Genomic DNA, 27,016 nt, shown 5'->3' with positions numbered 1-27,016 from the left:
TTACGTAGAAAGAAAAAAATACTATTGTATACAGTATATTAGAGGTACATAAACAACAAATATTTTCAGAAAACTGTAGGACTCAAAGCCATTTACTGTATTACTAACATCACATGTACAGGTTGAAATAATTTAGCTGGAACCTTAACAACATAATGACACCTGCTGTTGTAGATGGAAAGACAAGAAACAAAGGCCTGAAGCAGAGGGCATGAATAGATAAAAAAATGAGTTTCAAACCTTACCTCCTTATATGATTGTTCATAAAATGACTAAACCACTGTCACACTATTATATACACAGATATCATTACAGGATCACAAAGTCACAAATCAGGTCAAACACATTATCATTTTCTCATCGGGGTTACAAAGATGGTGAATATTTAGCCTATAACAAAATGCGCTTCTTAAAAAGTTGAATTTGTTATAATATTTAAGGCAGGACCTATGGAGGCAATAAAATGTAAATGAAGGTCATGAGCACAGGCAATGGACTGATCTTGAGAAGGCTCACGGGAAGATCAAACAAAAGTAAATACGTTAGTCCTGGCCGGAAACACCGAGTTACTCAAAAATGTAAGGTAAAGCAGAAAAACAGAAAAATTTAATAAATCAGAGTTTGAATCAAAAGGTGTAAAACCACATTGAATATCAGAACTTAAATTTTGATCAATTGAGTCTTTTAGTTTTTATTTTTCACATGTTACTCCATTCCCTACAATGTAGAATTCTGATTTGACTTTTAATCCAACTCAAGAGTTTCTGTATTTGTTATTGATACGTTCTCCTTTCTTGATTGCTTTGTTTACAGAAAAAAATAAACAATCTGAAATTAAAATGACCTACTATTTTTACAACGTTTTGGTAAACTAATAATACAATTTGCCCAACTAATAATACAATTTGAAATTCACACCAAAGGTACCAAGGTCAGGCTCAGACCCAGACCAACAAAGCAGGGAGTCAGTACTGCTAACTGTCATGCCAGTATGGCGGCATGGTAAAATGTTTAATGGCAATATGAGGCTTTTCATAAAATCATTCTATACAGCAGTGATGCTATATTTTCAAATTTATAATAGAACTGACAATAATATTCAATTGACATGAAACTAGAACACTTGAAACTTACGATTTAAACCATTTTATACATATTAATAAGAAGAAATTAAGGACACTGAGCATTTATACTGTAGCTAATTTTATCATAGCTATAAATACATATTAAACTATATATATATATTATATTATACTGTATATACATTTTAACATGTATTGCTCCCTGATGAGAAAATATCTTTGGAAATTATTATTAAAAATCTACCTAAGTGTATACGTAAATCATTCTAGCAAATAAAAACAGCACTTAAATATGAGTGCCAGGCTACTGAGTCAGCAGGCACCGCGGGTAAAGATTCATTTTATCAGAGTGCTCTAGGAACATGGCTTGGTAACTGCAAGCTATAATTTATCCCCAAACAATATTTCAAAAGGCACAGGTCTTCTCTTTATCTTATCTTTAACAACCCTGCCAATTCTGCCTACATGAACATAGCTGTTTGCTTCCACTGTAACCCTGCCAAACACCTGGCACACTTTCTCAAAATCAAAACCTCCCCTTCACTAAACTGCTCCCACCCCACCAAAAAAAAGGCTAGAATTTAAATTAATAAATTAATTAATTTCTGCCGATCGTGTACACTGAGTCATAGTACTGAGCCAGAAGACAACTTTTTAGGAAGTGCTTTCTTGACTCTTAACATAAAGAATTCCTTCTCCCTAAGTACAGTTACATTTTATTTCTTTTTTCTTAAATCAGTGTGATAATCTTCCATGGAAAATTTATTTTAATCTTCTAGAACTGATACTGCACAATGTAATGTTTCATTTCTGGAGCACATACCTCATACTAAGGAAATAGTAATGGGAAATGAAGAATATTCTGAATAAAAAAGCTTTACAAATACAGTACAGTATATTTACTGTGAATAAAGGAAGCAAAGGGACGCACAATGTATGTGAAGTCCTGTGCATATCACATGAGCTGTATGTTTGGTAGATAAGAATTCTAGTGGAACTCATAAGAATTGAACCCACATAAGAATTGAACAGATGAAACAAACCACATAGCCAAAACAGTAAAATTTCAAATTAACATGACCTTTAAATAATCCTATGGAATGCTACATATGTCCTTTTAATATTTGGCATGTGTTGTTTAACTCCAGCATTTGCTAATGTATGAGTGTTACACTTCAGATTTTCAGAATTCATTTCTCAAGAGATGCTATAGCCACTAGACTTTCACTCATAGGGGGTTATGACATAAAAAAAGATTCCCAGTACAGAAACCTATTGTATGTCTATCAAAAGGGATCACTGTTAAAATTCTTAAAATATTTAATCTCGTGGACACAAGTGAAGTGTTCCAAAGCAAAAAAAAAAGCAAGCAGTGCACCTGCAGGGTGCTTAAACTAGCATTCTTGGTGATGTGTGACATCCAGTTACTCTAACATGTGTCTGGTACCACACGTCTGGATATTGTATACAAAAAAGCTTCTCAAAAAGGGCCAACAGCAAAGCAATTGAAAGATACTGCATAAATTCACAAAGAATATGCCAGTTTTGCCTTTAGAAACAGAAGTACTGTCAAATCTTATAATTAAAATGTCAACAATTTCATAGCCCATAGGTTACTGATAAATCAGAAACCACATTCTACAGTATGTGATCCATGATAAATATCCATATTATTGTACACTATAGACAGGCAAGTTCATTTGGCCCAACTAATAATACAATTTGAAATCCACAACAAAGGATCTGGTGGCATGGTTTTAATATGGGCATCCGTCCTTTGAGATAAACAGGTATAGATATACGTATCCGCTTCACGTGTATTTTTTATTTCAATGCTATACATTTCATTAGCAAAAACAACATTTTTTAATAACATCTCAAAATACAGTATCTCAAATGAAAGTGATCTTGAATATTCTCTTCACACAACCGTTAAGTTTGTTTCCACAGAAGTACAAATATTTTATATTTATATATTTATATAAACAAACAAATTAATAGCAGAATGCTGACAACAGTATTTGAGACAGAAACTGTACAAAACAACAATATTTTTACCAGCAAAACCAAAACACAGCACCAAAGATTATACATCACAAGATACAAGAAGACCTAAGATTTTTTAACAGTAACTGGATACAAAAGAATAAAGTAAAAGAGTCTTTTTCATAGGTATATTTATGTAGCGTTTCTGTTTATATGATCAATTTTGCAGCAATGTACTGTACAATCGCAAAAGCAAAAATTCGCCAAAACACATACAAACCATTGTCACCTAACTTCCAGAGTAAAACTTAGCCCATGTGCCAAGGAAGTAAACAAAAGAAGAAATGGCTACCAAAGGACCCCTTATGTTTTCAAACCGACCAGCTACGTAAAAAGCTAATAGGTAGAAATCGCTGTCATTTAGCGAACTCCGACCATTCAGAGACTTAGGGTGGGTTATTACCTGTTTTCTGAGTTTTTTAGAAGAAATGAAGTAAAGAAAGATAACATAGCCTCTTGTCAATGTCAAATGCACACCAGAGGTGTTCAGAAATGTGTAAAACCCACTTTTTTCTCACATCATAAATGGACTCTTTAGCACTGCCATAAATCAATGTAATGAACAATTTATACTTTTTATTATTAATTATTTCACATTTTTGGAAGGGTGAGAAAACCATTCCAGGTCCAGTCTCTATATAATTTCCTTAAGATTTTTTTTACATTTGTTCAATCACTTTCAAATTTTATACAGTAAGTAGAGAAAATCTAGAAAAAGAAATTTGCATCATAGGTGTGCAACAACTTGAGAAATTTACATTTGAGGGAAGACAATAAAATGTGTCTGTGTTTTTTTTCCTGTTTTTGAACTGGATGTTTCTTTCAAGTGTGTGAAGGACATAAAAATCTGAAGGTTCAGACAGGATGTCCAAGGATGTTGGAAGGTTAAAGACCCAAACCAGACCTGCACTGTGGATACTTTCCATGATAATTCAATATGGTAAAGGGTACATCCATTCCAGGAGGACACTGACCTGGATTTGAATTTGGGGGAGGGGATAGATAATGTTAAGGGTCTTCAATATAAGTGCCAATAGTCTTAACAGACTATAGAAGTAGAACAGCCAACAAAAGAGAAGCTTTTCTCTCCTGTTTACAATCACTGGTTCCTAAGGTGGTTTTTAATATTGCAGCTTGTGTATTTCACAGAAATTGTGCAGCTTCTTAAACAAATCAAATATTTAAAAAAGTCAGATGATGAACAATTAATTTGTAGATCTCAAGACCTTGAGAACATGTAATCTGTGAATCAGTTATGTCTGAGAAGGTTAAGTGTGTCTGAAGTCATCGTTGACATGAAAAAGTGAGACTGTCAAAAAGGGAAGACTGACAGCAAAAACACCTGTGCTACACACTTCCATGTATGCATGAGTGATACACTTGCTTTACTAGCAGGTATGGAGAAAAAAGATAGCAACGTTTCCAGTCTATTTTAGTATAATGCATGATGTTTGGGATAAAAAATAGGCCATTTATTTGCTGTAATTATAAAAGTATGCTATCGGTCTTGGATTCTTAATTAAGACATCTATGATGCAAGGCAACATCAAGCAGTGCTGTGTTTATTTGAGATGTTTTGCAAAAAACATTTTTGCCAGTGGGATGTTGATACAGACTGTAATCGTTTAATCATTTTAAACAGTGTATTAATTTTAAAAATTACTACTACTGTTATTAGGATGATTTTTATACAAATTGACTTACATTTGCACCCATTTATACAGCTCAGTATTTATTCTGGATGAGAAGCAGCACACATAGGTGAAGAACCTTGCTTATGGGTACAATATCTATATTTCATTTGTAATTTGAACCTATAGCCTTCCAGTACAAGTCCAAAGTCCAGGTGCTCTACACCTCTTCCCAAATTATACCAAAATGCCCATTTCTACTAACTATGGCATCAATTTCATACTATTCCTACTATTAAGTGTAGCTTTATGTAAAAACTGATCAGTTACACAATTCTAAATGATCAGTATTATCACCTTTTAGACTGTTCTTGTGAAAACTCGGAAGATAAGGAAGGTTGGACCTAGTCAGTACCGGGATGGATGGCCTCTAAGGAAAACTAGGCTGTTGCTGTTTGTGGTGCTAGTGGAACAGTAAAGGAGCATTTTTTAGTCTGTACAATAATTTCTAACCCAAAGATAAAACACAGTAACCAGACACACTATGTTATAGGAAATACTGCCTTTAAGATGAAATATAGAAACAGAAATACTGAATACTCTGTTCATAGCCCTGTACATGAACTGGCTTCTGGAAAAATTGGTCCTGTTGTGAGCATGTGTTTGTTCTGGCCTTGCAGAACAAAAACGAGTTGAACAAACTGATCAGGACTGGTGGCCAGAGTTTACCAGAGCATCCTTTGACTCAAAAAACATATTCATTCTGAAGTGACACCTCTCATCCACTCTTTTTAGAATATCGGAGGAGGAAGTACTACAGTATATGTATAAAGATTTTAAGGAAATATTTATTTACTTCCTTTATACTTAAAAGTATTCAATTGTTGCACAAAAAATGAATTGATTGTTTAAAAAAATTATTTGCAAATGGGGATCTTATTATTGTTGTTCTTGTTATTGTTTTAGACTCTTCACAAGCTGTCTGTAGTATTGCCGTACACAAATGTAGCCATTCAGAATGCGCATTAATTGTTAAAACTGCAACGCAGTACAGTGTTTGATTCACTGGCCTAAGACGGTTGATAGGTGGCACTTGTGGTGCGTTAGATGTTAGCAAAATGGTTGCTTCATTTAATCGGTTTCTCTATCATGCATCTTTAAATCCACTTAATATGGATTACTAATATGGAAGTATGTAACTAAAGAGAACCTTCTGGTAGCTGAAAATAAAAACAACAGAAGTACAGTATAATGTCTCTGAAAGTCAAAGACATAGATTAATGTATGAATATACTGTAAATATATTATACCTTATGCCCATACAGTAGCTGTTAGTGGTAGCTAAAAATAAAGTACACAACAGAATTCCACCTTCTTCATAAACATTTTCTGCATCAAAAGTTTTACTCTGTCATTTGCTGTGGTCTTTTTGGGAAGGTGTTGACAAGTTCATTTAAGTACATCTGTTGAAATGGAAAATCAAACGCCAGAGTGATGCATGTGTGGCTCAGTGGTAGAATTCTGCACTATCATGTGACTGGGTCTGAATTTGATTCCAGCCAAAACCCAATTTACCTTTATAAGAAATTGTCACTTGTGGATAATATAGACCTCTCACAATAAAATAATATGCAACTATATTCACATTTATGATCATTGATAGGGTTTCAGTTTTGGCATGGAGTGCGGGTATGCCACAATATTAGTTATCCACACAAATCCAGCATTTATAATGCGAGAATTTCCCGCACGCATTTATTGGCAAGCCATCTCCCAAGTGGAATTAGTCTAAATCAATCCACACATATTCTCTGTCAGACTGAGTTTACCTGGAATGTTGCATGACACTACTGCACGATACAGTGATGTCACACTCTTTATGTGGTTGCATTGCATGTCTTGCATTCATTATAGGAAGACAAATAGAGATACGGATTTGAATCAGTTAACTTTTGTTCAACGTGAAAACTTCAACATCAACCTAATAAACTTGATCAAAAATGGAATTTTGGCTGTAAAAAAAGTCTTCTTCTGAAGAAGGCGAGCCCCCACAGAAAAAAAATACCAGACCCTGAACAATGTAATGATGGAGATAAAGAGATTTACAAAAGAAAAAAGCGTGCCAGGATAATATTCAGGCAAGCCGGCTGAAAATATACCCATGGCTTGAAATGAAAGATGGAGAAATGAGCTGCTCTGTTTGCAACATGTCCAGTAGTGTGAGGTTTACTAGCCGGTGTTAAAAAACGTCTACATTAATTAGACACCCGAATGCAGTTGCTCATGAGGCAAATATTTTTAAATACGACTGAATTCTGTATGTTGAAATGGTAGTGTTTCCGAAGTTGTTTTACAGATTTGTTATTAATTACTTACAGTAAGTAAAGTTAGAACATAGCGCCTTTTTCAATGTGTGGCTAGACAGACAGGTTGAAAATTTAAAGTAAATGTTCTTTGAATTGCCTAGCAATTTAAAAAGGATCAAATCAGAAACTGATTACAAACGTCTTTGGTTTATAAAAAAAAATAGACACAGCTATGAAGTATTATGACAGTCGCTAGTTAAAGCCTTTTTTAAGAGAATGTAACTGTTTGATAATGTTTCCCTTTTAAGGCTGAAATGCCAACTCTTCTGGTTTTTGGAGATAGTTACTGTTATCTTACTGTTCACAAAAAAACACACTTACTCAAGTAATCCGGTTGAGTAATCATACTTTGTCTCCTGGTCCTCATTGAATCTTCACACCCTCAGTATAATCAAAACCAATCAAAACACAACACCCACTGGCTACACCGTGATCTCACATGGAGGTGTGAAATACAGTAGGGCTAATTACTTCTGTTTCAAAAGATTTCAGATTTATTTTATTTTTTATCTGTTGTAACTTTTAATAAAATGGCGAACATGATTGTGATTGCACTGTTCGTCACCTAATATTACATGACATACCCGTCAGTTAGTGGGTGGGTAGAAACTGTTAGGTCTTGGTGTTTTCACATTGGAAAAAAAATATGCATGTGCTGTGTTGATGTTATTAGTATTCTAATAAATAAGCCTGCTTTATTACTAAATCATCATTTGGCACTCCCTCAAGGACTATATTCGGAAGACAGCAAAACAGAGCACAAAAGAAGAATTAATCATAGCAATTCGCAGGTTCTAGGAGGAGCTGCCCAAACAAAGCTGTAATAATTTTATTTAACAAACTTTTGTGTTTTCCCAAAGGCTGTAGAATGCAGTGGAGCCACTCAAGAATGTAATTTCATGAATGCATTTGTTCTGTCTTAAACTGTCACATTGTAAAATAACAAAACAATTTAACTTAAGAGGGAAGTGTAATGTTAATAGAAAAATAAATATAATAAATAACATGAATATGACACTGCTTCTCAATAATGTTGAATGTTTTGTGCGTGTAAATGTCCCATAATATTATAAGTATATTGTGTAAAATATATTGTATACAGTATAAACAGTCCACCCTAACCTGCTTCTCTTCAGCTGGGACAGGGGCTCTAGTCAAGAGAGATGGGATATGACTAGCTCTAAATATCAAGAGATTTTGGCATAAAACTTGCTGGCCTCTGACAGAAAGCCGAAGATGAAGAGGAATTTCACCTTCCAACATGATAACAACCCAAAGCACACATCCAAGTCAACCAAGGAAAGGCCTCAGAAAAGGAAGGTCAAAGTCTTGGAATGGCCCATTCAGAGCACAGACCTCAATCCCATAGAAAACCTGTGGAATGATCTAAAGAAGGCTGTGCACAGGAGACCCCTGTTCAAGGAGATTGAACTTTTCAGCAAGGAAGAGTGGGATAAAATTGCAAAGTCCAGGTGCGCAAAGTTAATAGAGACTTATTCACAAAAACTTACTGCTGTAATAAATGCAAAAGGTGCTTCCACAAAGTATTATTTGGGGTGGGGGGTGCACACTTATGCAACCAGGGTGTTGTAGGTTTTTATTATCAAATATCAATAATAATTATCTATTTGTATCCATTTTGTTGGTTGCAAGGTCACATTAAAGATGGAAAAAAGTATTTTAAAGATATAAAAATATTTTTTAAAGCTTGGTACAATGTGGTATGTACACCATATTATACCTCATTATTTGTTGTACATTCTCAATGGCTGGATCTGTATGTTATATGTTGATGAGCTCTTGACAAATTTCTTTAGGGGCAATAAGGGTTAATGCAATACAGTATGTGTGTCCTGAATTGACTAGCATCCTGTCCAGGGTGTACCCTGCCTTGCTCAGACTCCCTGGCAACCCTGTATTGGATAATGTGGTCAGAAAATGGATGGATGGTTTACCTAAAGCTCCCCATGAAACACTTTTAACAGTACGGGTGTTGGTGGATAATGGCTGCCACATAAAGTGGGGCCTCTCTTACATATAGGAGGATAGTTTATGATGATTTAGGATATGCACAATACAAATTCAATTAACTATTATTATTCAACAGAAACCTTTATGGATTGCCCCATCTGCAAAGCTGCTGAAATGAACAGCAATATTAAAGAGGACAGGACATTATTCGAACCAGCTTGAGCTTGATCATTTGACTTCAATTAAAATGTAAAACTTCATCATACTGTACATTTAAAAAAAAAACTGGCAAATATGATGTAATGAGAATAAATGGACAATGTAATATAATCAAGATAATCAAAAATCCTGGCTGCTTCAACCATGTTCAAATGACAGTGTGCTGCAACTGTCACTGTTCACTGGGCTGAGATGCCCACCCCCATCTTAATATACACATCATAAACACAGATGATAAAAACCTATATTGTACCTGTGCAATAGAATGCTTTCCTAGACCTGAAATCATCAAAAATCCTCGCAGGAATCATATGTCAGGGAGTGCCTGCTGCACTTTCTTAGAGTATATAACAAGAATATTTAGATGACTCCACATGTAAAAGAGTCTTTTATCAAAGCCCCTAGCAACCTCTCTTTTCTCATATGGCATTTATCAAGATATTATCTGTGGGTAGGTTTCCATGGAAACCAGCCAAGACACAGAAGATTCAACAGGGAAGGAAACACGGTGAAGGACGAAGATTGTGCTTGTTAAGAGACCATCAACAGGCTGGTGCGATGTTCCCTTCTTGGACTGAGGCTCAGCAGCTCCCAAGTGAGGCAGATTTCTGAAACTTAAAATCTGATTTGTGAAGTCATCATGTTACGTGGACAACCGTGCTCAGAAGTTGCTCTTCAAAGTTACCTAATTAAAGTAGAGCAGGACTTACAGTACAATTCCAGTTCAATGCAACATTCTTCCTAGATGATAACACTGGAAGTAATTTTAAATTCACTACACTGTGAAAAATACAGTGTGAAAAAGAACTGAGAAGTTCCCTTTTACACTTTCCCCTCCATTTCTGTCTCACAGTATAAGATAACTACTCCTTTAAGAAGTCTAAATCTCTGGCATTAGACACTGGCTTAAGGCACACTTATAATCATCTCATCTCACAAAGACAGATCAAATGAAGTGTTTCTATTTCAACAAGGATGAGGGGGTGGGATATCTTTAACAATTCTGGAAAGCCAGATTACTATTATTTAACTCATGACATTTATCGCTAAGACCAATTTGGACTTTTTATTTCCAACATTACCAAACTGAAGAACTGAAGAAATGTTATGGATTTGCAGAGAATTGACTTTTTCACAGCTGTCAACAGGATAAAATTTCTGGAACACTGGCACAGTTCTGTGAATGACAACTGCCGGCCTGTTCATTGTTTATCACAAGTCGAAAATAAGATTCCCCTCACCATTAATCTGAGATAAAATGACTCCTGGCTCTTACAGCCCATTTCCTTCTGTCTCATCGTGGATGCCACAAACCAGTACCAACTGTGACTGCAGTAATTCGCACTCCTGTGTGGCAGTCTCATAGACGAAGAGAGGATCTGACAGACATGACTGTTATAACATACTTTTCTGAACACAACTGTTGTTCTGTAAATTATTATGCTTCTTTCAAAAGTGGCTTTAACAGCTGGCAATCTGTTTTTTTTCTTTTTTAAGTCTTAATAGGTCAGCTCCTTTCCATGATTGCTTAATTTCGAAATTTATAAGGAATTTTCCAATGTATAAGATCACTTTATTAACCCTATACAATTTCTTGCATTAGGAATTTGTCTTTTCACATACCCCAGCTTGCTCTCCATGATACTATACATACAGTACACATGTCCGCACACACAAGTAAACACACTAAATGGTGTTTTCCACATGCTGTAAAACTGTATGTGGGGCTTCTCTAATGCATAATTCCATCTTCTTCCTGCACAAGCAAAAATACTCTTATTAATTAGGTTCTGTATAGATCTATATTTCTTTAAAAGGGTCACAAAGCATGTGCTGTATGAGTTTCTAAGACTTTTCTAAAACCTTTTCCAACTTTATAGATCGATTTTTGTTTGTAATATTATATTTATATTATATAGAGGAATTGTTTTATTAGGGAGTCTTTACAGCATGGTATTGTTAATAGGTTGTACTGCTGCAGGCTCAGCTGAGGTTCATCTATTGCAAAACACTGCTAGATTATATTGCTAAAAAGCTCTCTATGAATCTAAATTTAATTAATTCATTCTCTCAGTAGTTTTCAAGAGTAATGCCATTCAGAAATTTCTTCCATATAATAAAGTACAGCATACTGCATTGGCCTTTAAACATTAAAGTGCTTGGAACTAGCGTTGTCCACTGAATTTGCTGAAAATCCTATTAGTTCTCCTCAAACAATCATGAATGACAGCAGAACAAAAAGCTATGAGACTTCACTAACAGATCCAATTTTATGTGTACATCCCAAGATTATGAAAAGTACTCGCATGCAATATTCAAACATAATACACTTAATGTGTCACAGGTTGAAACATCTTAAAACACACCCATTTCTGGATCACTGCACCATTTCCTATTTTTGTAAGAGTTAGGCAATCAAACATCTGGTGTTTCTACGGAGTCACAGAAATCTGGTAAAATCATGCAATGCATGCATGTTCAATTCCTTATAATATTGATTTTTTTCTTTTCACTTGCATCACAAAAAGATACTAAAGCAAACAGTAATATCCTAGTGGCAGGGATCCTGGAAGCATTAAAACCTGAGAAACTCCTGAGAAGTGCCACTGAGATTTTGTCTCAAGAGAGGGTGAAATCAGGGTTTTGTTTCAAGCAGATCAGTTCTGGTGTTTATAAATTATAATAATTAATTTTCTGTTTCTCATACACTCAGTTCACAACTTTCTCCAGCCTGTCCCTTTTGCTCTCTCTTCCCTAAGAAAATATTCTGAATATTCATCAGCACAACTAAAATATTTCCATATTGTATGAAAAGTCTTCACAAGCTTTATGTAAACTTGTCATAACAATGTTACTAATGTAATCCGAAATGATGGTCACTCCAAAAAAACTCAGCGATCCCTCAACGCCATATAATTGTCAGCCTCTATGTGCTGATAGTCTTGAAACCACTTGACACTGCACTGGTCCTAAATGACAGAAATCATTATTAAACCTAAAATACTGGTAATCTCAAGACTAAGCCTAAAATACTGGTAAAGCAAAGACTTTTCAAAACTGTTTTAAGTCTTGCAAAAGTAAAGTTGTTCTGCAATTAAAAACTTATCTTGAATCATATGCAATAACTGGAACTTTGCAAGTGTTAATAGCATTTTCACTACAGTTTCCTATTTAAATTTTTGTGCCACCATTACTTGCTAAACAACTACAAGCCATGTTAATATGTAATTTAAATGAACCTAAAAAAATGTGATTTGTTAATATTTTAAAGCTTTCATATGTGGACACTCTGTACAGAATATATCCTACTGGTATCAACTACTGCATGGTAAAGTAACTACTAACATGCTGAAAACAAACAATAATTGAGTGAATTCTGACCACATCCGCCACCCTTCAGAAATACAAGACAAAAATGTTCATATACGTCTTACAAAGAAACTTTCTTTATCGTCTACGAGTTTCAGTGTCACTCTACTACTGTAAATAATAAATTATTTATTTTAAAAATACTCATTCAATGTAATTGCACTAGATCTGCTTTAATAGCAACTCTCCCTTAGAAACATCACATTACAATAATAGTGGATACCCACAAAAAAAAGATACATCACTGGATGCAGGATATGCAAATCATTGTTCGAATGCTGCTCTGTGTTTCTAGACATAATAGTTGATGACTATTTTTTTGAGGTGCAGTGTCACACACAGGAAAGCACATTTACTGGTTCTTAAAGGCAAAAACATTTTGCTTCATTTTGGTTGTTGTGAATATGCCAATATGTCTTGTGTCAACTACAACACTGGAGATGTCAATTCACTGTTGATAGACCTCAGGGACCGTCTTAATGCCACCTCTTCTCTGATACTGGCAGGACAGTACAAAGCCTTTACATTTGTTACATACAGTACTGTATGTTTTAACACTCTGCACAGTGAATACATACTATGAATTTACCTGTGAAAGTGTCAGCTGTATTTCAGCATGTTTTAAAATTTTGTGCTCATTTGCCCAAAATAATGATTATTGTATTTCACTTGTCAGAATCAAGTGAAGGTCAAATGCTTAATTACCTTTAATATGAGTATATCACTTCAGAGACAAGTACTGCATTTCAGAGCAAAACACTGCATGACTCATCCACACTAAAATTACTAAGTTGCTCTTAGAACATCCACACATTTTGTGCCTTCATATTGAAAGGACAGTTACACTTTAACATTTGTAATTATTGTTTTATTGCAATAAAACAAAAGGACTCATAATATCATATTGGTTACTCCTGTTGTAATCTTCATAGAAACCTTTTAACATTTCCTTAAAACAGGAAATGGATATGAACACAGTATTGTTACAAAAAGGTATATCCCACTGTAAAAAACAGACCAGGATTTAAGTTAACTCAAAACCTCAGCAAGTCCCTAACAACTGAATATGTCCCTTCTTACAGACCTAAAGCAGCAGGTTCTTCAGCGGGATTCCCCAGGCCTAATCTAATAAAACACAATGTTTCTTGTGAAGAAGCACAACACCAGATTTTGTTTCTGAACAGGAGTATATATTTATCAAATAAAAGTTAAGAGTTACTGAAAGTTTTTTTCAGATAATATATGAAAAGTGTATAATTTTATTATTTTTAATTAGGGGCTAGTTTATGGGCTATACCTATAATTTACATATGAGATAAATTCACCAGTAAATAAGTGGATAATGATTTTTACAGAATCTGTGACCCTATGTTTGTTATTGAGTAAAAAAAGAATAGTTGCAAAATTAGTTCAATTCATTAAGATATTTAAACCTGCTTAATACCAGTATTACAGTGTTAGAGTGGACTCAACTAAAGTGATTCAACTACATAAACCCAACTAACCACATACTGTAATAAAGATTTTTTTTCAACCGAATTACAACTTTTATTTGTTCAGAAAAGTTTAAATAGGTATTTGAACAAAATATCTTATGGAAATATGGGATGAAATATGGACATGTGAAAACCACAAAAGCCAAAAATATGACCGATCCTCTATATGATCTACAGTATATCACTTTACTGTTTTTTTGGCATTTGTTGTGGTTTACTTTATGGAGATGAATTAAAGGTATTTAATGCTTCTTTTGTTATTGATGCTTGCTTTACATATTATGCGTTTACTGCTTTTTTTCTTTAACATTTTTAAATTCACGTGACTGCTCCTTTCGTGTTTTTCCTTTGTTCTGAGCTCCTGGAGCCTCCTATATGCTAAAGCTTGGGTAGGCATTTCAATCTGATTATTTTGGCTAGCTGGTGGTGTGTCTGTAATTCTTCATTGGCTCTAGCTTCCTTCGGAGACTTCTCCAAGCCTTTTTTTTCCTCCCTCTCTCTTGCTCAAGTCTCCTACATTTCTGAAAGCCACCCAAATCTGCCCTTCATTAGGTAAAGCTTAGTGAGATTTCATGTCTGGACCACTTCGTTTTAGATTTTAGCACTTGAGAGAAATCTGTCCAACTGTTCAAGCTAAAATGTACAATATATAAAATTACATGATGAAAATGTTTTTTTTCAGATACTTTTAATATGTTTAATTTGTTAAACAAAACTAGCAATGCAGTGTAAGTTGGCAACTGGAACTGGAGTGTCAAGAATAGTTTAAAACATAGGAGGCCAGCATCGAGACATCCCAGATCCACGGAGAAAACATAATCAAAAACACACAGGGATATTAAAGGATTGCCGTCAGTGCTGTGAAGGCAGTGAATGGTCCTAGTCGACTCCTAGTCGGGGAGTCAGACACTCACTTTTAGGTCTGGCAGTGAGCAATAGGGGCTTACAAAGACACTGTTGATGTGCAGCACAGTGGAGTCAGACCCTCACTGGCATAGAGACAATGAGAGGCAGGGTTCTATAATTTATATATTATATAATGGTTTATATTAAATAGAATTCACAAAAATTAACTACAGACCGTCTTCTTTTTTTTTCCGTTTCAGCTGAATGAGACAAATTGAAAGTTAAATCAGTCAGGATCTCGGAGTTCAATAAACGATGAACATGGGTGTAAAACTTTTTGCATAACAAGACCGTCAAAGAAACAGACCTTAAGTTTAGATCAGATGACACAGAAGGTGTCGGAATTGTTTCACATGACAGCCTGGAATTCCTCCAAATGCCACGTTAATCACTCACTACACCACCTGGTGGTTTTACAAAGTAGTGCAGTCCTGCATCTGATTATTTAAAAAAAGTAAAAAGGTATTGTATGTTTCAATGCGGTGAAACAGAGTACACTATTTGCATCATCTCACATTATGCTTTGAGCATTCTGAATGGCTGGATCTGTATAGGACTCTGGGATCCTCAGAGATATAAATCTGTATAAACGCCATTTTATCTATCTGTAGTTAGAACTTTTTTTTTACAAAAATTAGAGTAAAGAAGAGGAAGAGAGGAAGAAACTTGGGAATGACACCTGAAGTTGTTTTTTGTGTTAAAAACACAGAAAAACAAAAATGGATAGAGATTTATTAATTAATAAATAATTTTAACAATCTGAATAGTATTTTTCGTACTCAGGAGGAGGTGGCTCCCGGGGTCTCCAAAAATTTACTATAAAAAATCATTTAGCTATGTTCATATCACTTTTATATAACGTTAAGACATTTTTTACATACAGTATTATTCTTGTTAAGAATAATTACTAGCTATGATTCTGCAAGCCTGTTTTACCCCAATTCCCAAGGATCAGTGAACATACAATTCAGTGCCACTTATAAGTACAGGATAAAGTGTGATCGGATTACCATCTAGAGAATGCAACACTTAATAGGCATATTCATATCATGAAAGAGCCATACAGAGCCATACAGTGACTATAATGAATGATCCCCATACTGTGGGCTTTTCAATCCCAGAAGGCAAATACAAAAACATAAAACGTAAAGTGGGAACAAAAATATTGATTAACTTTATGCTTTTAAACAAGAATATTCATTTTAAAACATTATACTACTGCTTACATATTAGAGGGATGAAAAACATAATTATTCAATTTACTTAAACATTGTTTTATTATTTAAAGAGTTGTTTGAGGACTATATACAGTACAGTATATACTGCTTACAGTAATAAGCCATGAGTGACAAGTTAAAATGCGTAAAAGTTGATAAAGCATTTAAAAACAGAAGGCTTATATTAAAAAATTGTCAAAGTTAAAGCAGAGGTAACAGTACATTAAAAAAATAGTGGATGAAAGCCAAATCTACAATTTCTACTGTTTGTTTGGAACTTATGTGACAGGAGAATTTAATTATATAATATTGTATGCCATTAGCAAGATGTGAGCAGACTTTACATTGTACAATGGCTGCAGACTTTCTTTTGGCAAATACTGGTAACACTGAACTCTCACTCTCAAATCCTCTCAAATCAGAACTTCAAAAAACCTCCTCACCAATTGCTATGGTTAGAAACACTCAGCTACTGAAGTCCAATACACTCACAAACCTAGGATTTCTCCAGGACACTAGCCTAAATTTCAATGGACACAATGAGTTTACTATAAAACATTGTCAGCCATATGTGAAACACTGCACAGTACTCTCCTGTAGTTTCTGTCTCTTCCCTATTATTATACTACTACACTATGCTTAGTAAACCAAAGTCCATTAACAAACAGTGTTAACTTATTACAGCATAGCTGACTCTTGTACAATAATTGATGCTTTTTGAACTACAGTAACTCCAAATTTCCACCTGTCAGAGTAGAACTTCATCCTTAAAACCACTCTGTCCCCTTCCAGTACTGAGGTCATCTGATTATGAGGTACACTACAGAGATTTGTACTCTGAAACTACCCCTCTCCTCAGTCAGACATGAACTGAAGAGCTATTGATCACATGACTTTCCTTTAAACCACTTTCTTTCTTAAAACCACCATGATATGGTGCTTGTTCTCATCTATTACACAAGCTTCTTCCTCTTTTATACTGATTTCTTCATTCCCTAAGCCACCTTAGAAATGTTAACGTCTTTTTTGACGGTTTTCATAAAAAAAACACAGAACTTTTTACTATTAGTAATAAATACTATAGTTCAGGTGGGTAGCTGCGACAGCATGTGTAGGCTGCAAAGGAACAAGTAATGAAAAGAGAAGAAAGAAAACACAACGTTTACATCCCAAGAAGGCCCTACAGCTGAAATGTTGTGTTTTCTTTCTTCTCTTTTCAGCATGGAATATACCTATTACTTGATCCTAATAAATACTATCCCTGCTTTAGGCTAGATCATGTTGTCATGATGTGGTTCTAGGTAACACATTTGAGAAGAAGCTCACCATGAAATATAATTCAAAAAAACTTTCAGCAGTAAATTTTAAACCATACCGCACAAAATATTGTTACCAAAAATTGCATTTGCACAACACTCAAAACAGTACCACAATCACACCAAATAGGGCAGGTTCACACAACACGGTATGGATACGTAATATGTAAAGTGTTGTTTTCCTTATACTGAAAATTACCCTGTAGGTAATGTAACCATGTAGATACTGTAGGTAGTAGTGTATTCTCACCGTTAAATCAAGCAATAGTAAAGGTGACTCAGGCATCTCCACCTGCGCATGAAAGAATCTGTTCTCAGGTACAACGACTTTATTGTTTTAATTCAGACAATACCTTCTTTTCTTCCAAATAATAATAAAGGTCTGGCAGTTGTTTTAAATCAGTTCTTTAAAATGTTTCATTTTCACACACTGAAACCAATTATACTGTAAGTAATCTAATTTTCAATTAAAAAACTGCCTGGGTATTTATAATGGGATTTCACAACCATTGGGCGGCACTGTGGCGCAGAGGTTAGCATTTCTACCTGGCAGCACTGGGGCCCTGGATTCAATCCCAGACCTGGGGTGCCATCTGTGTGGAGTTTGTATAGTTGCCCCTTGTTCGTGTGGGTTTCCGCCCATAGTCCATAAACATACTAGTGGGTTAATTGGCTTCTAGGGAAATGGCCCCTGATGAGTGAGTGCGTGCGTGTCTATGTCTATGTGTGCCCTGGCATCCCGTCCAGGGTGGACCCCCTTCTTGCGCCCGTTTCTTTTCGGTATGGGTTCTTTTCCCTCTGCGATCCAGAATTGGAAGAAGCGGTTAGAAAATGGACGGATGTATTTCACAACCACCAGACTTAATATTATTTTTAAAATCAACTGAAATAGGCGACACAATAAAGGTGATATTTGAGTGCCCATTATAAAGCGCCGCACAATTTTTTGAGTTTCCCGTTTCCAGTGTGCCGCGCTACAGGGCTGCAGACTGCAGACTAAAGTTTAGGTAACATACTTGATTAAAAAAGCTTACCTGCTATGTCCCATAGCTGTAATCTCACCAGAGTCTTGCTGTCCCAGTTGATAACTTTTAGAGCGAAATCGACTCCGATAGTAGCTCTGTAATGCTGTGAAAAAAGCTGATGGACGTAGCGCTTTATAATGCTCGTTTTCCCTACACCCAGCTCTCCAATAACCAAAACTTTAAACAAGTACTCCTTACACTCTGACACAGAACCACTCGCCATGACAGAAACTCTCTTTAGCCGTCTCTCGCGGTTGCCTGTCCTCCTAACTGTCAGTACCTGTAGCACCGTCGTGCTATAACGTTGGGGTATTCGTCTTGTTTCGAAAGTACAATCCCGCAGAAAAAAGCACTTTCCCCTCTTCCTGCTCTCTTACTCAACAACCACCTGACTGAGTCACAGGACCCGGAAACTCGAGTTGAACCACCCTTTTGCGTGTTCTAGGTTTGTGTTAGTACACATATTTTATGGAGAGGGGAGAAATTCCTTCTTACTGCCTGTTTATGGGTATTTTAAAATAATTTATTGTGTGCTTTTGTCTAGCTATCCAAGAGTTCTTGAATGCAAACTTCTGGAGTTGACTACTGCTGTACCTGTGGACGGTTATGGAACACGATTGGTAAAAAAAGGAAGAAAACGTTTTGAGTTTCAGCTCATTAAATCCAGTCTTCCCCCTAATACGTACAGTATGCACTGCAGATGACTTTCTAATTTTAATTTAACATGCTTACAACCCCCTTTGGAAGAACAATATGTTCTTAAAATTAACCAGGAGGGTGGAAAATATTTGAATTTCGGTTGTGTCAAATATTCAATGGATTGTGTAATGCTTGCTAGACAAACATGAAAAGACAGTGCTGGAATATGTCTTAAAGCTAAGTGGTTTAAATCGGGAACACCTCACTATTTTTAAAAGGATACGCAACCTTCCCAGAAACCCAAAGGCACAAAGTTGTTTACACTTTCTTGGCTTCTACCGTGACTTTGTCGAAACATGTTACTGTAACAATTAACATTACAGCCGTTTCCACTTCTCTAGCTGATATTCATCATGATAAGTGCTGTATAGTAATCCGTTCAAACGATTCAGAATTCCACTGATACATTAAACACACTAAAAACAAAATACTACTTGAGAATTATTTAAAGGAAAACCTAGTATCATTACGCTTAGCAAGATATCATTTAAAAAATATAATAGGAATAAATACAAGGGACAAGTGTTTTAACTAGAAAATATTTATTTTACATCATTATTAAGATTATCTTGACAAAAAAGTAATTTCCCCCAATAGTAGTCCTGACCATTTCAAATAGGAGTTTTTTTTCTATGACTTAAACTGAATATTATTTTCAAACTACATACACTGAGTAAACTATATCAATTCATCATAACAATAATACTATCCATTATAATTATGTATTTATATGTTGGACAGATGCAGTCTAATACTAAGCTACTAACTTAGAATCCAATAATTACAGCTGTAAATTGTTCATATGAGTAGATCATTCTCAGCAAGATCTTAACTGCAACGCCTTATTACTAGAAGCAACTACAAACTGATGTACCTTAAACCTATAGCTTTTAAAAGATTTTAATACTGACTTGTAAATGTATTCTCTGAAAAGTTACCCAAATTTAATGCAAACATATACTTTCTCCACAAAACATTGGTAAGACAATTTCCAGATTATAGATACTTCACATTTTTAAAATATATAAGCAATTACATGTTTACAAACATAGCATCTCTTTATGAAAAGAACAAGATTTGACAAATTACAAACTTTGCAAATCCCAAATCATTACAATGACATAAAAACATCAGGAACAAGAAAATATTAATAGCGAATGTACTGTATATGTTCATTTTTTTAATCACAAACTCCTGGCATTCAACCAGTCTTGCTCATCTTTTTATTGTAAAGCAGAAACAAACAAGCTCATTTCTTATTAACCTCTTATATTTTTTATTATATTCTGTATTATAGTCATCTAATGTAATATTAATTCTTGTTTCCATGTTTTTGTCATGTAAGGGATTGATTTCAGTCAGTTTTAATACTTTTAAACCTGTCTTTCCAGCTGGTTATCTGAAGCAGTCTCTTAAAGCAAGGATACAGAAATGAGGATAGAATCTAAAAATATTAACCACAGATAATGTAAAATGGATACTTATGATTTTTAACACAAAATATATAAAACATTGTTGTTGTTGAAGGAAATGAGATTGTATATGATAAATGTTTGCTTTGATTTGAGGCCAAATGGCATGAAAAAGTGTCACAGTCCTTAAAATGCATGTTTTGTACAATACCTTTTGTACAGATACCTTCCATATATCGTAACTACAAGCTAGAATCTGCACATAAAGTGGTCTTTTGTGATTTTCATCACCTGAAAAGCTGTACTTAATTCTCAATGAGCTGCCCCATGGGACTTCAGAATGAGGAAGAGCTAATTGCTTATGAAAGCTCCCCTCATCTGTCTTTAATATCATAATACAAAAAATCACAAAACTACCCATATATTTTTTAACTTCTCTTGTGCTTTTTATTTATCTCCTTGTTATGCAGACTAAACAGTGTCTTTGTTCCTACATTTTGAAATTTACCAAAGCAGGCACACAGTCCTTGAAAACTACTTACTACTGGACATTCCATTTGCTTCTGATTTTTTGCTCTGGCTAGCATTGTTCAAAACTACAGAAGTAGTCAGTTATTTAATGATCTTAATTTTATTTTTTGCCTCACAGCGTTGAAGAGCTTTGCTTATAGTCTCTCAGGATAACAGATGCATATGTAACATTTGGCGGGGTGCACAGCACAGATTCGGACACAGGTGAGCTGGGAACAGAGCTGCCAGAACCTACAGAATCTCTAAAAGGAGAGGGTGGTGTAAGTGCTGGAGAATCCTCCAGAGTTAGTTTGGTTGGAACAAGGTCCTCTTCTTCATGGATCTCGGCATTGTCGTACATGTACCCATGGATAAGGTTAAACTGCTCACTTTCAACCTCCTCAATTGGGGAAACAGGCTCCTCACTGAACGTGTCCATCTGGAGAGGAAGGACTTGTTGTTGCATGAGATGAGGCTGATAGATGGGCCTCACACCATTGCCTGGGCCTGGAAGAGTGATCATGGAATTCAGATCCTGAATGCTGGGAGTGAACTTGCCAACTACATCTTGGAGCTGATCCATTATCAGCTGCGGGGGCAGGACACTATTGTGCATGTGCTCTGGCGAGTACATTTGAGATTCTTCATTTTCTTTCATTGGGCCTGTTGCAGGCATTCGCCTGTGTACCATCATGGAAGGGCTAACAGGCCGGTTGTACCTGATGGAGTCGCTCTCATCTTCTTCGGCCACATTGTACAAAGTCTTGGTGCTGAGGTCCGAGAAGTTGAGGCTCTTGTTCTGGTAGGTTTTAGTTAGGGGTTTGATGACTGCCATCTGATTCGACCCTGCCTCCTGTCTCTTCACATGGACAGACAATCTGTGCCACATGTGCTGCCCCTTCGGTGGCTGTCTTGCACCTGGTTCAGACCATGACACAGACTTTCCATTAGAACTATGAACAAAATAAAGACGACTGTTATTTCACAGGAACCCAGAAAGTGGAAGCAAAAAACATTTCTGGTTCATGTAAAAAATGTCATTAGGTAGAAAAGAACTATAAAAATACATTTAACATTTACTAATTTTTCATAATTTCTTAAAAAACTAATGGCACTCTTAAGTAATGCTAAAACTTGTGTGTTGAAAGTGCAGAAATGTATTTGTGCAAAATACCACATAAACAAGTTTATTTTTAAATAAGTTGTATCTTACAAGCTTACTGTATGTTATACGTGTACACTTAAGAATGCTTATTAGCCTTTACAAAGGCTGCAGGAAATGGCAACAAATTAACTCCTCCTTAAGAACAACCCAGAGTTTTAAACAGTGCATACCATTTTTTGTCAGTACAATGAGTCTTTTAAAAATAAGGAGTGGTATCAAAGGTTTAGTCAGTGAGATAAAAGTCTAGTGAAAAGCAAAAATCGTTTACTCACAAACCCCTGTTCATCCTTAGAGGTTTGAGCTGTGAAATTTTAGAATACATGCTGCTTTTGTCATTTTTGCAAGACATTACATTTTGTTTTAAGCATATTAAATGTGTCTTGCCAGATTTGTTGAGTGGGAGAAGATTTTGCTAAAACAATCTGTTTTATTTTCATGAAGTACTATACAGTGTAATATCTTAAACAGTTACTCTTTTTTAAAATGTACAGTATATTCTGCATAGCTTAAAATTCTTGCAGTGGGCTTTATACAAGCATTTACAGTACAGTATTGTAACGAACAGTTCTTTCCGGACCCTATGCGGACGACACAGTCCGACGGAGTGGGGAAACACTGGGGAAACGTCATGCAGGAAAATGGGGCAGAAGACAGGGGGGCGTGTCCAAGGTGCGCTGGTGCATGGGGGGAGGCGTGGCCGAGGCGAACAATCCCAGAGAGTAATCCTTAGAGTATCCAAAACACACGAGTAAGTCCAAAACCAGAAGATCCTTCAGAACAAGATAAAAACCACGAAAGCCGGGTCGGAACCGGCGGACGGGGAACAGGAACGGGAACAGAGGTTAAAACCTTGACGGGACCAGGCGCTTCCAGGTTCCGGACTCGCACGATATGGAAATCAGATGCAGAGCCTACACCTGGACCCCGCGGACAGCACCCTGGCAGCCCGGATTCCATCGTTTTTTTCTCTCCCCTTTTTTTTTTCTTAGGGCTTCGGAGCCACCCTGAAAAGGAGGGGCGTACTGTCACGATATTAGTTCCCCCTCCTTAAGGGTGCTCCAGCCCTTTCACTCAAGACTGTATTCCTGCATGATGTTTCCCTAGTGTTTCCCCACTCCGTCGGACTGTGTCGTCCGCATAGGGTCCGGAAAGAACTGTTCGTTACAAGTATATCATGTTTCAGTTACATGTCATCTAAAAACAGCACTGTGAAGGTGAAAAATGTCACACAAGTTGTAAAATTCAATTAAAAACCCCATTGGGCAATTTAACTTTAAAACATCATACTGTATTTAGGAGTTTGAATCTCCTTTTGAATAAAAAAAGTGTCTTGATTACTTTATGGTTTCCAAAAGCTTGATAATAATTAGGTACAGAAAGCACTTTTAAATACTAAGCAAACTTTACCTCAATCTTAATATATCTGTACAACTCAAGTTTTCCTAAATTGATTTAGTTTTTTAAAAATATTTTTCATTTTCTCCTCAAAGTTGTCTGTAATCAATTTTTAAAATTATTTCATTGTGCTCTCATTTTTAAGAACACTACTGATAAGAAATTGTACTGTATATCAAGTTTCTGTAACATTTACAAGGTTAATTAATTTACTGCCCTCAGCATTGATATTGAACAAAGAACAGTACATTTCTCTTCTTCAGTACAGAGTACATTTTCTCTTCACAAAATAAATGTTTATGTGCTTATGAACAACAAAACAACGTTTTATTTTGTATAAGAGAAGTTGAATATTAAACTGTTGGATAAGAATGGTAATTCTAAAGGTACCATGGCAAAATGACCCTACTTAAGTGTGCTTGCGTTCACTAAACCATTAAAGAGCTTGTAATAATATAATGGTAATACTGCTCATGCTTTGGTATACTTACACTAAATCTAAAACAAACATATTTACAGTCGGTCCTGTTTATACATGATTCCTGGAAAACATGCAGTACTGTTTATACCATTTCAAATAAAACATTATTCTACTTTTCTTGTCAATTTTTATGTATATTTTTCTAAATTTAGCAAATTAAACTTGTACTGCAACTGCACAAAGCCTTTGAAACTTTGCATGTGTTAGGGGTAAAAGCAATGTACCTACCTATGAGAAAACATACTTGTACAGTATAAACTTATTCTATTACATTGACTTACTTGGCATTTCCTGTAGCAGGTTTCTTCCTTCTGAACATATTTAGCAGGCTGTTGCTCCTGCAGGCTATTTTCCCATCACCTACATGCATGCGTACAACGTCTGAAGTGGTAAACGCGCTGCGGACATTCCTTTCAGGTTTGGCTATGATTATGTACATCTTTGGGGTGAACATGCACCCCAGGGCCACTGTCACGCTCAGGCTCACTGAGAAGGATGTGGTAATTATTTTGTAGTTGCTGCCAAAATAAATAGGTACAAAGGCCAGCCATATAATGCAGGTGGTGTACATAGTGAAAGCTATATATTTTGCCTCGTTGAAGTTTGCAGGGACATTCCTGGTCTTGAAAGCATAATAGGTGCAGCTCATTATGAGCAGTCCATTGTACCCTAGAGGGGCCACCATCCCAAGGTTGCTGGTGTTGCATATCAAGTAGACCTCCCTGATGCTGGGATAGGACTTGATAGGTTCAGGAGGCTCCATAATTATGAGGGTGATCTCCAAAGTTAGCTGAACACTGATTAAGATGGAAGCAATCACAACTTGGGCCCAGGCGCTCATGAATCTGGGTTTCCTGGTGCAAATCTTCTTCTTGCTGCCAGCTAGGATCCGTGCAATCCTGTTGGTTTTTGTGACCAGAGCTGAGTAGCACATGGCTGAAGACAGCCCCACTAGGAGCCGCTGAAGGTAACATGATGCCACAGTGGGCCTGGCAATAAGAGTGAAGGGGCAGATATAACCCAGGAAGATGCCAGCTAGGATGATGTAGCAGAGCTCACGGCTGGAAGACTTGACCACTGGAGTGTCACGGTATAGCACAAAGATGAAAGTCACAAACATGGTGACCAGGATTCCCAGACAGGAGAACACCACTGCTGCTATGGACTCTGCATTGCTCCACTCAAGATACCGCAAAGGTATGGGCTCACAACCTGCAAAATTAGACAGGGCTTTATTGAAAAACCACATCAACATGAATTTTAAATGAAAACCATACAAATCTATAGATGTCTATATTTAATATTTGCTTCCCTTGCGTATGATAGTATAGTCATTGAAATGTTATTTTTTTATTCTTTTTAATTTTTGCTGTGTGTACATTTCTGTTACATAAAAAAAGCAGAAAGAGAAATAATTGGTATATTTTTAATAGTAAAAATGTTTTGTTAATGTAACAAGATTGTAAAGCTATTTCGAACTGAGACAATGTGAGGTAGGTGGAGTTATAATGACCAAATCAGCTGAACTGCCACTAGAGGCTGTTAAACACCTCTAATACGCCAATTCCTTGTGCTTAATGTACTCCTGAAAATCTCTCATATAAAGAAAACTCATAAATTGAAGACTAAGTTACCATTAATTTACATGGGGAAAATTATAATGCATTTCTGAACCCAAAACATCCACCCCTTTTCACCAGTAAATGATCAAAATACAACCAAAACCATTTAAAGTACAAGCACAAATTCTATTCATTATGAATAATATTAATTATTTATATTTTTTTTTATATTATCAAAAAATATAATAACCTTCAATGGTATTTTTACTGTAAAGGAGAGATATGACAACTTTCTTTCCCAAATCAATCGGTGATACTGTAATTATCATTTTTTCATTGTTTTATTTAGCTATTGATAATTTAAGAAAAAAAGTTTTATTTTCAAATCAAACTTTTGAGAATTAGGAAACAGCTTAGCCTTCATGTTTCTTATTGATGGTTACAGTGATGAATGGTAGGTGCTGTACATAATAACACTCACATAAATTATTACATATATAGCACACACACAGGATGAAGATAAATGTGGTGCCTGACAAATGTCTTTGTTATGCTGGCTTTCATCGATGCATCATATCACATCCAGATTTATACTAATGGGTATGGATTTGCTTTACTTTTTTGGCTTAGATTTTTTTTAAATCACTTTCTTTAAAGATTTTCCTTTCTTTGCCATGTTAAAAAAAGCACTGATGGAAGTAATGTAAAACAACACTAGCAAACATAGGGGAGGTTGCTTTGGCACACACATGTTGCTACATTGGAACTGAGATGGGTAAGGTAGCAAAGTTAGATCTTGCTTGTAGCCTTTCTAGTATTATCAAGTTGTGTGTTTGTTATTTGAAATTTTGTTATTAATTGTAACTGCTCGTGTAAGCCAATCCTTGTAAATGGAGGGCTCATACTGTAAATTGAGGGATAGGTGTACTTTAAATACTATAACTACACTTGAGTTGAATCTGGTAATCGGTAGTTAATTGGTGAAAGGCTCAGTGTTACATTCTTACATCGGGATAATTTAGTCTGTTTGGTATATAAATTCTTTCATAGTATTAGTTTGTGGGTGGATTTTAGTAAATATTTGTCTACAAGGGTTTTGCTGTACTTCTATAGTTTGTTGTAAACTTTTGTATGTGCTCTAGCTCTGC

The 27,016-nt window shown here is 35.6% G+C and overlaps 2 protein-coding genes across 3 annotated transcripts in view; both read right to left on the bottom strand.

Annotated features, from left to right (window-relative positions):
- The window catches only part of rab32a (RAB32a, member RAS oncogene family), a 55,529-nt gene extending 36,504 nt beyond the window's left edge, over positions 1-19,025 (bottom strand). The window contains exon 1 of the mRNA XM_006625811.3: positions 18,654-19,025. Coding sequence (XP_006625874.1) covers positions 18,654-18,867 — 214 coding nt within the window. The 5' untranslated portion in view covers positions 18,868-19,025. The remainder of the gene's footprint in view (positions 1-18,653) is intronic.
- Positions 19,026-19,868: 843 nt separating this feature from the next.
- LOC102687262 (metabotropic glutamate receptor 1) overlaps positions 19,869-27,016 on the bottom strand; it is a 108,532-nt gene continuing 101,384 nt past the window's right edge. The window contains exons 8-9 of one of the 2 annotated variants that reach the window (XM_069178991.1): positions 24,588-25,518; positions 19,869-22,218 (exon numbers count right to left, since the gene is read on the bottom strand). In XM_069178991.1, the coding sequence (XP_069035092.1) occupies positions 21,399-22,218; positions 24,588-25,518 (1,751 nt within the window). In that variant the 3' untranslated portion in view covers positions 19,869-21,398. The remainder of the gene's footprint in view (positions 22,219-24,587; positions 25,519-27,016) is intronic. The other variant, XM_069178998.1, reaches the window with a different exon arrangement.

Source organism: Lepisosteus oculatus, chromosome 2, assembly GCF_040954835.1.
Source record: "Lepisosteus oculatus isolate fLepOcu1 chromosome 2, fLepOcu1.hap2, whole genome shotgun sequence".
Lineage (NCBI taxonomy): Eukaryota > Metazoa > Chordata > Actinopteri > Semionotiformes > Lepisosteidae > Lepisosteus > Lepisosteus oculatus.
Note: the sequence above shows the minus strand (reverse complement) of the source record. Positions and strands in the feature narration are given on the sequence as shown.